Source organism: Salvelinus namaycush, chromosome 42 (assembly GCF_016432855.1).
Source record: "Salvelinus namaycush isolate Seneca chromosome 42, SaNama_1.0, whole genome shotgun sequence".
Lineage (NCBI taxonomy): Eukaryota > Metazoa > Chordata > Actinopteri > Salmoniformes > Salmonidae > Salvelinus > Salvelinus namaycush.
Window position 1 is genome coordinate 5,287,918 of NC_052348.1, and position 14,041 is coordinate 5,301,958.

Consider the following 14,041-nt stretch of genomic DNA (forward strand, 5'->3'; position numbering starts at 1 on the left):
CTTTTTCTAAAATGTTAATGTTTACTTAAATCGTGTGGAAAGAGATTTTCTAGAGATTGTCTGCTTAACAACTGAGTCATTTCCTATTGCTTTAGCCCTGACATGACACAACACAAGCCTGCATAATGATCAGATATATATTTAAAGCCCCAAATAAAATGTGCATGAGAAACCACATCATAAACATTGGGTAATCCTCGAGGGAAACAACTGTTCACCCATCCAGAGAAGGATTGCTGACTAGACTGCTTTCTAGTGTGCCGTTTTGATGGTTCCACCACTGATCTCCTTTCAGTCATCGGGGGGGGGGGGGGTATTGTTGTGAAATGTTAGTCCTAACAGGTCTTTGAAAGCTCCTCTGTTTGTTCAGCTGAAAGCTATAGGCCCGTCATGGCATATGGCCTGCTGTAAAACACCAGGCATGTCATGTAGAAACAGACAGCAGGGGCTGATGTCAATACCAACCTTCTACCCTACCATATTCCCCCCCACTGCTGTGCACCGACACCTACCCATGATTAAAATAGCACTGAATGATACTCCCTATCTTTCCTTTCTCTTGTTCTCTTTCAAGTGCTATCTACATACTGAAAAATACATTTTCCCTAAGCGTTTGTGTGTGATCCCCATAGCAGAATGCTGAATGCTCTTTGAACTACTTTTTGAGTGATGGCCTTATTGTTTTTATATGTATGGACTAAGACAATTTCCATCTAAAAAGCTGCGAGTGAAAGGGTTTTCCATATAAAACAATTATATGAATTTCTCTTACATAAATCTTCATAAGGATCGGCGTTCCGTCAATGGGACAGTTGTAAATCATGCAGCGTGTTTTGTCAAGATTGCAGATTTTAGAGAAACAACACGTCGGTACATATAAGTGCCTTATATCGGCTGAAAACTTAAATTCTTGTTAACATAACTGCACTGTCCAATTTACAGTAGCTATTACTGCGAAAAAATGCCATGCTATTGTTTGAGGAGAGCTCCTAACAACAAAACACTTTTTTCAACGCGATAGGTTTGATAAATTCACCTCTGAAGGTGAAATGTGTACTTACATTTTGAAATCTTGCTCTGATTTATCATCCAAAGGGTCCCAGAGATAACATGAAATGTCGTTTTGTTAAATAAAATACTTTTTCATATCCTAAAAAGGTCCATATAGCACACACGATCAATTTTGCATTTCCACTCGTTCAATTTGCAAAGAAAGGAATCTGTGAAAATCTCACCCTAAACGTTGTTTGAATGAGTCAAATCACATTCGTATCTATTCCTCAGAGACCCTAGAAGGTAACAAGAATTCACTATTTCATTAGGGGTGTAGTATATCCTATAGGACACCATATTTGATCAGAGAGCTACGCCTTCATGGCACGCCGATGACTCGGGCGGCCATCACTTGAACGGCTGTATCTTTCTCAAATAAGCACCAATCGGGGTCAAACAAAGCTAGCTAGATGGGCTTTACGGGAGTATCCAGAAACCATGTATATGTCGTAAAGTGTAGGTAATAACCTTGTACGACAGCATGCCTTTTCATTTTGGACAAAAATTCTAAGGATATTCAGAGTTATGAAGTTATGGAAACTGGTTGTTTTGCAAATGTTGAACTTATAATAGGGCTACTAATACTTGGAAAGTTGAATCAAAGTCCAAGTATACAGATTTGATGATATTCTTGCAGAAAAATGGAATATGAATGTGAATGTTTCCTTCACGATTTGCCCAAATGACTCTAGGGACTTCACACTAAAAGTCTTGTAGGTCAGTCATTCTTCAAGTTATCCATCTGAAACGTTGCACATACACTGCTGCCATCTTGTGGACACTATCGGAATTATAACCAGAGTGACGGCTATAACAGTGACCTTTCTCTTGCATTTCAAAGATGGTGGTAAAAAAACACTGGTTGGTTTTCTCTTTGTATTTTCTTCCACCAGATCTATTGTGTTATATTCTCCTACATTCAATTCACATTTCCACACACTTCAAAGTGTTTCTTTTTAAATGGTACCAAGAAAATGCATATTCTTGCTTCAGGGCCTGAGCTACAGGCAGTTAGATTTGGGTATGTAATTTGGGCGAAAATTGAAAAAAAGGGGGCTATCCCTATGGTTTTCCATATAAAAAAATTATATTTATTTATCTTTCATAATAAAAGAGCCCTAAGAACTAATTATTCTCTCTTTCTTTCTCCCAGGGGTCATCAGAACCCAGGAACTCCTGGACCACGAGACCACCCCGCACTACTGGCTGACTGTGTACGCCACGGACGGTGGCGTGGTGCCCCTCTCGGCCTTCGTGGAGGTCTACGTGGAGGTCCAGGACGTCAACGACAATGCGCCGCAGACCTCTGAGCCTGTCTACTACCCGTCGGTTGCGGAGAACTCGCCCAAGGACGTGTCCATCATCCAGATCGAGGCGGTGGACCCGGACGCCCGGGCCGGCGACAAGCTCTCCTACAAGATCACCAGTGGCAACCCGCAGGGATTTTTCGCCATCAACTCCAAGATGGGTAAGACGAAGGCAAAGGCCGCCACTTTGCTGAATTTAACTTTATTGATTCCCAAGGTGGAATTGAATTCTCGCAGGCAAACATGTGTAGTGCTACTATGCTTTAAATGAAGTGCATTGACAGAATAGTAAAGGAAGACAGAAAACAACCAGTTAAGTTCATACGTGTTATTAATGTTATCCATTTGTGGTACAATGAAATGTATTGGAAATGGCCTTGTCTTTTGCTTTGTCTATTCCAATGCGTGTGTTCTGTAATATGAAACACGAAGCATGTACAGTGCCTTGGATTTATCCTCCCACGTATAATGTGTGGCCAGCAATCAATTAACCATTGCCTATCAGATTGTAGGCAATAGGCTACATACCGACTGAGAGTCAAGTGTATGTAATGTCATGTCCAATTTCATCACTTGAAAGAATCCAACTCCTCTCACAAGGTCATGAATATCGCTTCTACATAAAGAATAAATGTAGAAAGAATAGATGTTCAATTGCCCTTTGAGACTGAGGGTACACGGGGGCAGTTGTAGGTTATCTAGGTGATATCAATATTTTTGTTCTTGTTTTATAAGAAGCCTTCGGTATCTCCAGTATGCCCACGCGATTTTAGCATGGTCGATAGGAGTGATGTCTACAGGGGTTTTTCCCACTACCCACAGAGCACAGTGTGTTCACATATGGTGTTCTGAAAATGGACGAACGTTGAATATTTCATCGTTATTCTTGAGTGGGGTGAAGCCCACTGGAGCAGACAGTGATTTGACTTCAACATGAGCGGAAATAGTAGTAAAAGGAGTACAAGTTGCAAACTGAAGCTTTTGAAATGGAAGCCGAAGTTTTTGAATGTGGATGTTGTAGTTTTTGAATGTGGATGTTGTAGTTTTTGAATGTGGATGTTGTAGTTTTTTCAGAGGACTGTCTGTTATTTTTGGTGGGGTTTTGAGGAATTGTTCACACTTTATATTCAGTTGGACAGATACCATGTTATTATATATGAATGTGATTTATTAGTATAATATCATAGAGCTTGACTTTGTTCAGTTGGCTTTCATTACAATTCAGTCTGGACTTCAAAGGCCTTATCTGCAGGCCCCATGCCCAGTTATGTAATTACAGTTGGGTTACCGAAGCAGTTAGACGCTACAAGGCATAACAGCAGCTCAATATGAAAAGTTTGCTAGACTGAATCAAGTCAATCAAAAAAATTATATTTGTATGTCCCCTTTTAATAATTAACACAGAATGCTCATTACAAACAAGCCTGTTTACTTTGATTGCATTGTGCAACCTTGTATGTCTTTCAGTAACTGCTAATTAACAAACTCATTTAAATCCTTCCTCTGAGTTTTGCATACTAGTCTCTTTTTGCTTTAAATGCAAAGTACTCATTTAAACTGACATGAGGAATGGGCGGTAGAGCAATCGTCTCTCTCAATTTCCCCCGTTGACTTGTGTGGTCCCATATTCCAAGGCGGTCCTCCAATCAACAAACTGTGGTTATTTTTGTTATAGCAGGGGCCAATGTAAATGTTCTTGACCAAGTAAGGGTTCGTCATGTAGCATGCTCTCCAGCTTTCCCGACTGATGGCAACTGTCCAAGGAGAGACGGAAAAGAAAGGGAAGAAAGAAAGAGAACGTTTTTTTCTTTCTTTCTTTCTTTTCATTCTAAGGCGCATTTGTCTGCATTTAGATCATTTAGGCATAGGTTTGATAATTAAGGTGGGAGTTGTGTGGGAGGTGGAAGGTTTGTGAGTGTGGGGGTGTGTGTGTGTGTGTGGGTTGACTGTAAGATTCCACTTAGACAGATAAGACATCCTGAACACAGTGGGTAAAGTGTATTTATCTTGCAACGGAGCAGGCATTCTTGAAGTGGAGCAGGCTGTAACGGCTGTCGTTGGAATAAGACCAAAGCGCAGCGTGGAAAGTGTTCATGATCTTTATTGTCAAGAATCACTCAAACAAAAATAACGAATATAAAAAACGAAAGGGAACAGTTCCGTCAGGCACAGATACTAAACGGAAAACAACACCCCACAAAACCCAAACGGAAAATGACAACTATTATATGATCCCCAATCAGAGACAACGATAGACAGCTGCCTCTGATTGGGAACCACACTAGGCAAAAACAACAAAGAAATAGAAAACATAGATTCTCCCACCTGAGTCACACGCTGACCTAACCAAACATAGAGAATAAATAAGGATCTCTAAGGTCAGGGCGTGACATAGGCATTCTTGAAGTGATTTACAGTATAGACTAGTAGAGATGAGTTCACCAGACTCATGCTGTCGAGATAATAGCCGGATTTTAGGAGTTGGCCTCGATTTGAGTTTCTCCTATCTGTAGTTAGTATATAGAGCAGACCAGCCGAGACATGAATACACACCGGTGATTAATCACATAGGATCTGATCAGCCGAAGAGGTTTCATTTCACCCTCCGTTTTAACAGGATTGTCTGATTCTATTTTACTGTGTTCCCTTAAGAGCTCCATTGGTGCCCTCTGATCAATGGGCAGATCCATATTTGACCCCGGCCATTGATTTGGGCTGACATCCAGTGATTTTCATTTGACCTCTGAGATGGAAAGCACGTCACCGCTCAACTGTTGAAAAGCCAAAGGTGTGTCTGAGAAAGTGAATTGACGTGTCCGTCTGTCTATTTTCCCGGTTAGCTGCTCTAGATCGGCCCCATAGTCGCTTCCACTGTAGTGTATTGTAGTTGGGTGTTTGCCTCCTAACGTATCCGATATGCGTCACGGTCTTTCGACGCATTGTTCTTGGATGTTCCAAAAACTACCCTATTTAGCTACCACAGAGCAGATTTCAACTTGCCCTTTGAACCAAATGCTCCTTCTTAACCTACATATTACCAGCGAATATTTCGCCCCTTCCAGATTACGGGGTATTTATGAAACTCAAAGCTTTACGGGGCTACTGAGTCTACCTGTTTATGCTCCAAACACGCACCGCTTCTCCGGTTGCTTTGTAGGTCTTCTCAAATGGTTTACACGAAGGACGGTGGTGAGCGAGGGATGAAACCCATTCATGCATATCAAAGTGTTTTACATTTTTTATCAGTGGAACACCAGGGCTCCTAGCATCAGGTTTCGACAAAGAGGCGGCTTGTACAAAGAGAAACTTCAACTAAATCACTGCCCCCGTATATGTGTTTGTGCAATTTCTCTGGAGGAAAGGGAGGGAGAGAGAGAGAGTGAGTGAGAGTGCGGGAGGGAAGGTAGAGAGAGATTTGAGTGCATCTCAACTGTTGCTGAATACATTAAATGTAATATTCAGAAGTGAATGGGACACATTTGTTCAAAGATAAACTTAACTAAATCACTTCTATGTGCATTTAATATGGAGAGAGAGAGACACATTAACTTTTTATGTTCCATATCACTACCATTACGACGGATGAACATTGGCCTCATACCCGGTCGACATTATCAACTCAATATGACATTCTCCCCACATATTACAGGACAGCACGCTCTGTAATTATATGTTCAAAAACAGCAACGGGAGCAAGGCCCTGTTTTGGCATATCTACAAAGCTCTAGAAAGGGGTGGGGAAAAAATAAAGGAAAAACATTGTGTGTGTTGTATGTGTGGGTTTTGGCAAACGTTGCATACACACGTGTAGCTAGCTAGCTTATTAGCTTTGAAGCTAACATTTCTTCCCTTCAGCTTTCTGCTTTAATGTCTGACAGCTTCAAATGCAGAGAGATGAAGGCTTCTGCTCATGCCACTTTTGGGTCACCCTTTTCCCTATTTTGGTGAGCCTTGCAGACACGTGTAGCTTAGCTAGCTAGCTAGCTATCATTGAAGCTAGCATTTTCCTCCTGTAGCTTATTGCCTGACAGTCCGAGGGCTTCAAACGCAGATGAAGGCTTCATCTCCTGGCTGCTTTTGTGTCACCTTGCCCTTTTCCCTGTGCAGCCCCCGTATCGGCTGGCTAAATCCCTGGATGAAAGGCTTACTTTATTTCTGCAGAGTAAACAAGTCCGGCTGTTTAGTTCCCTGTAACTCTGGGGGTTTCATTTAAGTGCAAGGCCAGCTCTCTCCCTCTCTCGCAAGACACCATGGCAATCCCATTCGGCGAAAGCTGACAATGGGAATTCATGGGTTTTGGGGTTTCGCTTGGTCTGGAATAAAAAGAGTTCCTCCCCGCTGTTTGGAAGTTTGAATGTTTTCTTTTCCCCAGTCTTTCGAAGACGCCAAGGAGAATTGGGTCACTTGAATACTGTCTGCTTTGTGAGATTGACTCCTTGGCCATCAATGTATGTGTGCAGTCTGCGTTTGTAGCGTTGTATGTGCCTCCTCACATAACTCAGTGGTGTGTATCCAGAGCCGGTGTGAACGACTCTTCCCCTTTCTCCTTCACCTGATCTAGTGCTAACCCACCCGCTCGCTGTGCTGAAGCGGATCAGGTTTATCATGATACACATACCACAGGATTCCCTCCCTTCCTCCTCTCTCATTCGTCCCTCCCCCTCTCTCTCTCTGTGGGTTCAGCGTCCTTTTCAAACACAGCTCCGGTCGGAAAACACATTTCTGTTTTCCCACCCTCGCTCGGCTTGACCCCCAGCGAGCTCTTATAGGAGTAGAGTTACCGAGTTACCCACCTCCTGCTCTGTACAAGCCTCCACTCTCACGTGCACTCTCCACTCTTTAAATCGCTACAAAGCTTTGGCCTCTCGTTTAAAAGCGAGGTCGGGGCGTATTTCTCGGGCGGTCGTCAGGAAGAGGTGGACGTGAGCTGCCTACCTGCATAGATGGAGAGTAGGAAGACGGTTACTGTTAATGATACCTGGCGAATGAGGGATTTAAATGACGAAGGCAGCCTGCTGCGACGGTTTGGACTGGGCTTTAAACAATGTCCGAACTAGAGGTTGTGCTCAAACAGCCGTGACTTCTCGTCGGAAATACACTTGCACTCAGGAAACAGGGAGGGAGAGGGAGAGGTCAGCCAAAGATCACAAGAATATCGCAGAGAGTCTGTGATAGAATTAGACTAACTAGCTGGCAATTCTATATAGTCCAAAGGTGATACACCAATGTGTCATCATATGCTGATTATTATGATAATGGTGATGATCATTGTGATCTGTAATTGCAAGAGCACCAATAGTCTCTGGTTCAGTATTTCAGTGTTTTAACTACGATCCCTCTAGGACTCTCTTTTATGACGATAGGTTCAAGGTTCCCTAGGATCAAACACTGGCCTTGCCCAAGAGACTATTGTATAGTCTGTTGTATGAAAGTTAGCCTGGGAGCGCAAACACACAAAACCTCCCCTTTCACAATGAGGCACTCAATGTTCTTCACTTGACAACAGTACAGCATAGCCCATTCACTTAGTTCTGCCTCCTCTTTTAGTCCTGACAATGGCATGTCCTGTGTGGGACAGAGTTGTGTATACCACATTGTTTCCCCCGCATTTGGCGGCAGCAGTTGACCCACGTATTGAAATTAACGGGAAAGATAAACCCAGGTGAATGTTTGTATTTCTTTTGGGCCACCATTGAAAATGAGGGCTCAACGCCTCCTCCTAGCGAGTCCGGATCAGAGAGCCAGTCATTGTAGTAAATTGAAAAGGAATATCTCAGTATTGCGTTGGCAAGCATGGTTTCCTCTGACAGCTTTTATATGCATTTCTCATGCCGGTAGTCGTATGAAAAGCCTTTAGAACAGGGGGGAAAAAAATTGCCGGTGGGGTCCGGACTTCAAATCATCCACTCCGTGATATACTCGTATCAGCTTTCAGCGACGCCTTCTCTATTAGAAAAGGGAAGAGAAAAAACATCTGACAATGTGCACCGCGTTTTTCAAAGCGCCCAGGCCGATAGCGAGGGGAAGCCAGATAGGAAATGGATACTACCACCAACAACTTCCTGCCGTTTCCTGCTATTCGGGGGCCGAACAATTGGCACGAGACACCAAATGTTGTTAAAGGAGCAAGAAAGGAAAGGGATGGAGTATACTTTTCTCAGGGAAAACTAATCGACAGGTTCTAGCTACCTGCACCTTTGTAGGGTGTTTTGTGTGTGTGTGTGTGTGTGTGTGTGTGTGTGTGTGTGTGTATCTGCCTCGTGTGTGTCCATCTGTCTCTCTTTCTTAGAGTGTGAGGGAGGCCTATAGCACTACAAGGCTTCAAGGTTCATTAAGTATGAGCTCTTAGCACACCTGTTCCTCCCGGCTCGCCCCCTCCTAAGCTCCTAAGCACCTCCCTGACCTCTCTGGGAACAGCTGAATCTACATCCTTGCACACCGACCAGACTGTCTGTCTTCAGCGCGTGACTGAGAACGGGAATGTACACAGGAGCCGATGTAAAAAAAAAAAAACATGTCTGTCATCTGCCTGGGGATCGGTGTTTTCTCACTCACACACAAGGTGTTTCCGGTCTTTCACTGTCTATTTTGCTCTACCTTTCTCTTCTTACCTCCCTCTCCCTGTTTCTCTCATTCTCTGTCTGTCTGTCTCTGTCTCTCTCTCTCTCTCTCTCTCTCTCTAAATTGAAGGCATAATATAAACAGTATAGCCAGTATGTAGACCCCAGCTGGTAATCAGCTCCACAGTATCCAATTACTCATCCTCGTCACCAAACCATACATCAATCACACGCTCAAACAGGCATCTGGACAGAACCCCCCCATAAAAAACAGACAAGGGCTGCATTCCTATAGGCACACCGTTAGCACAACGTTTTGCAACGGGAGATGAACATTTGTGCCTCTCCTTGGAGAAGTCCCTCACTGTTTTAGCCAGTTGTCTTCCGTTTGGTGCCCTGTGAATACGACCCCAGTCACATTTAACCATGGGAATCAGAATCAGTAACACCCAGGTGGCTCGGATACGCTTTCAATGTACCACGACCACAGATGACATTGACCTTATGAAAATTGGTCCCCGAAATTGCGTTCCTTCAGTGTCGATATTTATTTATGTTTATGGTCGTAAGCAACTGCGCTTCCTTGTGCTTCCGCTTATCGGCAGTCCTGCACATCCTGGCGGGGAAAATTCCCAAGCTTCCAAATTTCCTCGGCTTCCATCATATGAATATTAGTTTTGGAGATGATATATTTCCCCAGATCTCCTGTATCCGTCCTACTCGAGAACCGTCTACAGAGAGACAGTGAGCTCATAGTAGGGGTCCCTCTTTTTGCATCCCTAATGGAAACCTATTCCCTACTTACGGCATTATTTTTGACCAGGGCCCACTGTCAAAAGAAGTGCACTGTGTAGGGAATAGGTTTCCATGAGGGACGCGGGAATTGTTTATATCCCCTCTTATGAATATCCATTAGGTGAGTCCTATTAGCTACCTGGTAGGAGGGCAATGAGGTAGGGAGCATGGTCCTCTGAAGCATCCCTATCCCACCTTGGGGGGTGTGTGTGTGTGTGTGTGTGTGTGTGTGTGTGTGTGTGTGTGTGTGTGTGTGTGTGTGTGTGTGTGTGTGTGTGTGTGTGTGTGTGTGTGTGTGTGTGTGTGTGTGTGGTGTGTGTGCGCGCGCATAGGGGAGCGGGGCAGGCATTTTAGTTTTGAAGGGATTTAGCTGTCCCTCTCTCTCTCCTTCGCTAAATGCTAGCCATTTTCACAAAGACCCCCTCTTAGCAGCAGGTGTGGGAGGGTCACGGGAGGGTATTGTCTGAGTCCACTTACACTGTGTCTGTGTGTGTGCCTGTCAGTACGTCCCTGTCCGAGTGTGTAGTGGTTTCTATCTTGTGTGAATCTGTGTCCCTGTCTGAATCCCTGTTAGTACGCGTGAAGTGGGCTCTTATGGGGAAGGCAGGGGCCTTTTGTAAGCTGTGTGAAGTGCGGCATTCCCTTAGCTAAATGATACATCTGCGGAGGCCCATCAATGGTCCCCAGTCAACGGCTCTGTGGCAGCTGACCTTTAAAGGAACACCCAAACAACCCCTTCTCTACTCTAAGTGTTTATCCTGCCTTATCTTAGAACCCCTCACACAAGTCGGCCATGCTTTGGGCTACTTCTTTTGGGATACTTTGCCGTGCGACACACGCTTTGGGATAATGCCGGTTTTCTTGGGCTGTGTTGGCTGTGTGACGGAGCAACAAGTGCAGGAAACAAATCTCCCCGGAGACTAGGTTGGAGCTAGTTGGTAGATTCTACAATGAAACACGAAGATGTTGAAATTGTTGTCTTCGGCACACGAAGCTAGGAGAGGTTAAATGTTTTCTCCTTATGAGAAAAACGAGTCGCCCTGGGCCATTGTATATATTTTTTTTTTACCCTCGACACAACAACAGAAAAACAGCAATCCCGACCTAGATCAAATAATGATATCTCGGGGAGATTTTTGCTAGTTTGTCAACAACTACGGTAAATACCTCAAGGCGCTCATATAGCTCGTTCATAACCGGGGAGGGTTTAAACCACCCACTGCAGACACCAACAACATTCCCACACGTCTGCAGTCGACAGCTAAATATGTGTCACCCTGCTAGACTGCTAATCACTGCAGTAATACCTGGGTTGTGTCGTCCCAGCCCGGCATCGTCCCGGACAGCTCCCCCGGCCTCCATTTTGGAGACGCGGTTGTGCTGAAGGACATGCTGAGGAGTGCCTCTCCTCTGCAACTGTTGTTTTTCCCCTCTTCTCAAAACAGCCTGGCTGTAATTACTGTCGGCCCTGGCTCAGCCCACTCCTGAGGAGGCTTGTGTGTGTTTGGAGCGCGAACGGCAACCTTCTCTCTGCTGTCTAGTGTGTGTGTGATTGCGTGTGTGTGTGATTGCGTGTGTGTGTGTGTTTTGAGAGCTGGTTTTTGGGTTTGGAACTGCAAGCTTCTCCCTGATGGCAGGCCTATATGTAGCCTGCCAACAGCTGTACAGCTCCTCCAATCTTAACACAACTTAGTCATGTTGACTTCTGTCTGTACTCTGTATCTAGGACCAGTCTCTATAGCTATACACCGACTGTAAAAAAACTTTCCATGACATAGATTGACCAGGTGAATCCAGGTGAAAGTTACGATCCCTTATTGATATCACCTGTCCACTTCAATCATTGTAGATGAAGGGGAGGAGACAGGTTAACAAATTATTTTTAAGCCTTGAGACAATTGAGACATGGATTGGGCAAGACAAAATATTTAAGTGCCTTTGAACAGGGTATGGTAGTAGGTGCCAGGCACACCAGTTTGTGTCAAGAACTGCAACGCTGCTGGGGTTTTTCACGCTCAACATTTTCCTGTAACTATCAAGAATGGTCTACTACCCAAAGGACATCCAGACAACTTGACACAACTGTGGGAAGCATTGGAGTCAACATGGGCCGGGCATTCCCAGTGGAATGCTTTCGACAACTTAGAGTCCACGCCCCGACGATTTGAGGCTTAATGTTTAGTACACTGTGTATAGTACTTATTGGCAGCAGTGTATTTCCAATCCATAGGCAGAATTGATCTTCAGAGGCTGGAAGCCTGGAGCCGTGGCTCAGGTAAAGATAGGAACGTACGCTAAGCTAAGAGTACCACTTCATAGTTGTTGATGCTTATAACCCCACATCAAAGGACCGCTCCCGAGAGCTTGGAGACAGCTAAGATACTTAAAAAAAGAAAAGAAAGATAGCTCCAGCCATCCGGATCAATTTAGAGCAACCTTTCCTAAGAGTTCTACCTCAGTTAAATTTAGCTTCTCGCCAGGATGGAGGTACAGAGGAGTCAACCCCCGTCCCTTCAATTAAAGCTGTGGAGGATTTTCAGCCTGGCACACTTGGCAGCTTGACAAAGGGGAATGTGTGTGTGAGAGCGCAACCCCCTCTCTTTGCCAGTCTTTGGGAAATGTGGGTAATATTATTGTGTGTATTTGTGTGTGTGTATATACGTGTGTGTGTGTGAGCCACTCTCTCTTTCATTCGTTGGGAAATGGGGGTAATACGATCACTTTGTTTATGTCCATTGAGATGCCTTGCAAATTGGCCGCTTTTCAGGACAGCCCCACCGATATTCCTTACCTTCGTTTACAAAGAGCCTTGTTCGCCGTGACCTTTTAAAAGCTACGTCACAGTTAGCTGCTAGTATCAACCCATAACACTACCCATCGCCAAACTACCCAGCATTATTACAACAGTACAGTGTAGCACATTGACTTAGTTCTTGCATTTGTCCTGACAGTGACATGTTGTCAAGAGTCCTTCCTTTCTTAATCGCTCCCAATTTCCTGGACAAGCTTTTCCAACGTATTACAAACAAACAAAAACTAGCTTAGCACACAAGGGAAACATTGTCTTTCTCTAATGCTGATATCGCTTTGTTTTGATTTATTTTAAATTCCAAATTAACATTGTTAATTTTTAGGGTATAGTATGACGCCCGGGGGAGCTCTGGCTCAGTTGAGTCCTTCATTTGCCGTGCAGGGCTATTTTGAGAGGTGCTGTAAGTTGTGGGCTTGCTATTCTGGTTTGCACCATATGTGCCATTGATGGGCTCGGGTTTCGGAAATCCTTTTTTTGCTATGATAATCAGGTCGACCAGCCGGCTCTGGTGCGGTCTGCTCTGGCACGTCTACTCTGCACTCATGTCTACTGCAAGGTTACAATTACGCCGGGAGTGAGAATACACTGCTTATTATTTGAGGAGAAGAGACTGCTCATATAATGTAGCCATACTTATTTTTTAAATTCTCTCTTCTCCCTGTCCTTTGGTTGAATCTGATTCAAATCGGATCAGATCTCGAGGCATGAGTTTTGCATAGATTTTTTATTCTTAGCTAAGCCGGGATACGCAACGCTTTAAGTCCCTACTACTGCTGTAGCCCTCAGAAAAAGTGAAACACCATCCCCCCCCTGTGTGAAAATAATTGTAGTCACAGTGGAAATCGGGGGTTCTCGAAATCCGAAATGGGATCTCATTCGAAACCCCTACACAGATGAGTTGAGACTCTGGGGCTCGGGCTTGGGGCTGCAGTTGACTGTGTCTGCCTCTGACTGCCCGCCTCTGTATTTGTTCAGCTTGCGTTATAAACCTCAGTTAGAGTTTAGAGGCCGCTGCTGTTTCAGAGCCCGTTAGCGGACCTCCGCGATATTTCACTTGTGGCGGACGGGGTGGCCTGACAGTGGACCTGTCTGGGTCGCGGAGGTGACCGGGGGGTTAGAGACTTTTCTGAGGGTCAGTATCTCAGCCCCTTCCTCCTCTCGCAGGTCATTTAGAAGAAGGGTTGGATGACATAACCAAGGAAACAAAGAATGGAGGGCTTGATTTTCACAAACATTATAAATGTTTACCCTTTACCCCTATTTACCCTGGCCCTTTCATGCTTTAGTGTTAGTTTGGCTTTAGGAAGCACATCATGTGTCTTGTAATGAAGTTTGTCTGCCATTACAAATATGCCCTTTTCTCAATATTAGCTGCCTTTTTCTCTATGGTTTTGTGATTTCATTTTCATGATTGCATGAAGTCAAGAAAATGGATATCACATTGTCCTGTAGTAAGGCAATATAACATTGATGCAACATTGATACATTGATCGGGGCCATAATACTAGCAAACC

At 44.4% G+C, this 14,041-nt stretch overlaps 1 protein-coding gene across 1 annotated transcript in view; it reads left to right on the plus strand.

Annotated features, from left to right (window-relative positions):
• LOC120034666 (protocadherin Fat 1-like) overlaps positions 1 to 14,041 on the plus strand; it is a 96,293-nt gene that overhangs the window by 19,145 nt on the left and 63,107 nt on the right. Inside the window, exon 2 of the mRNA XM_038981262.1 lies at positions 2,207 to 2,521. Coding sequence (XP_038837190.1) covers positions 2,207 to 2,521 — 315 coding nt within the window. The remainder of the gene's footprint in view (positions 1 to 2,206; positions 2,522 to 14,041) is intronic.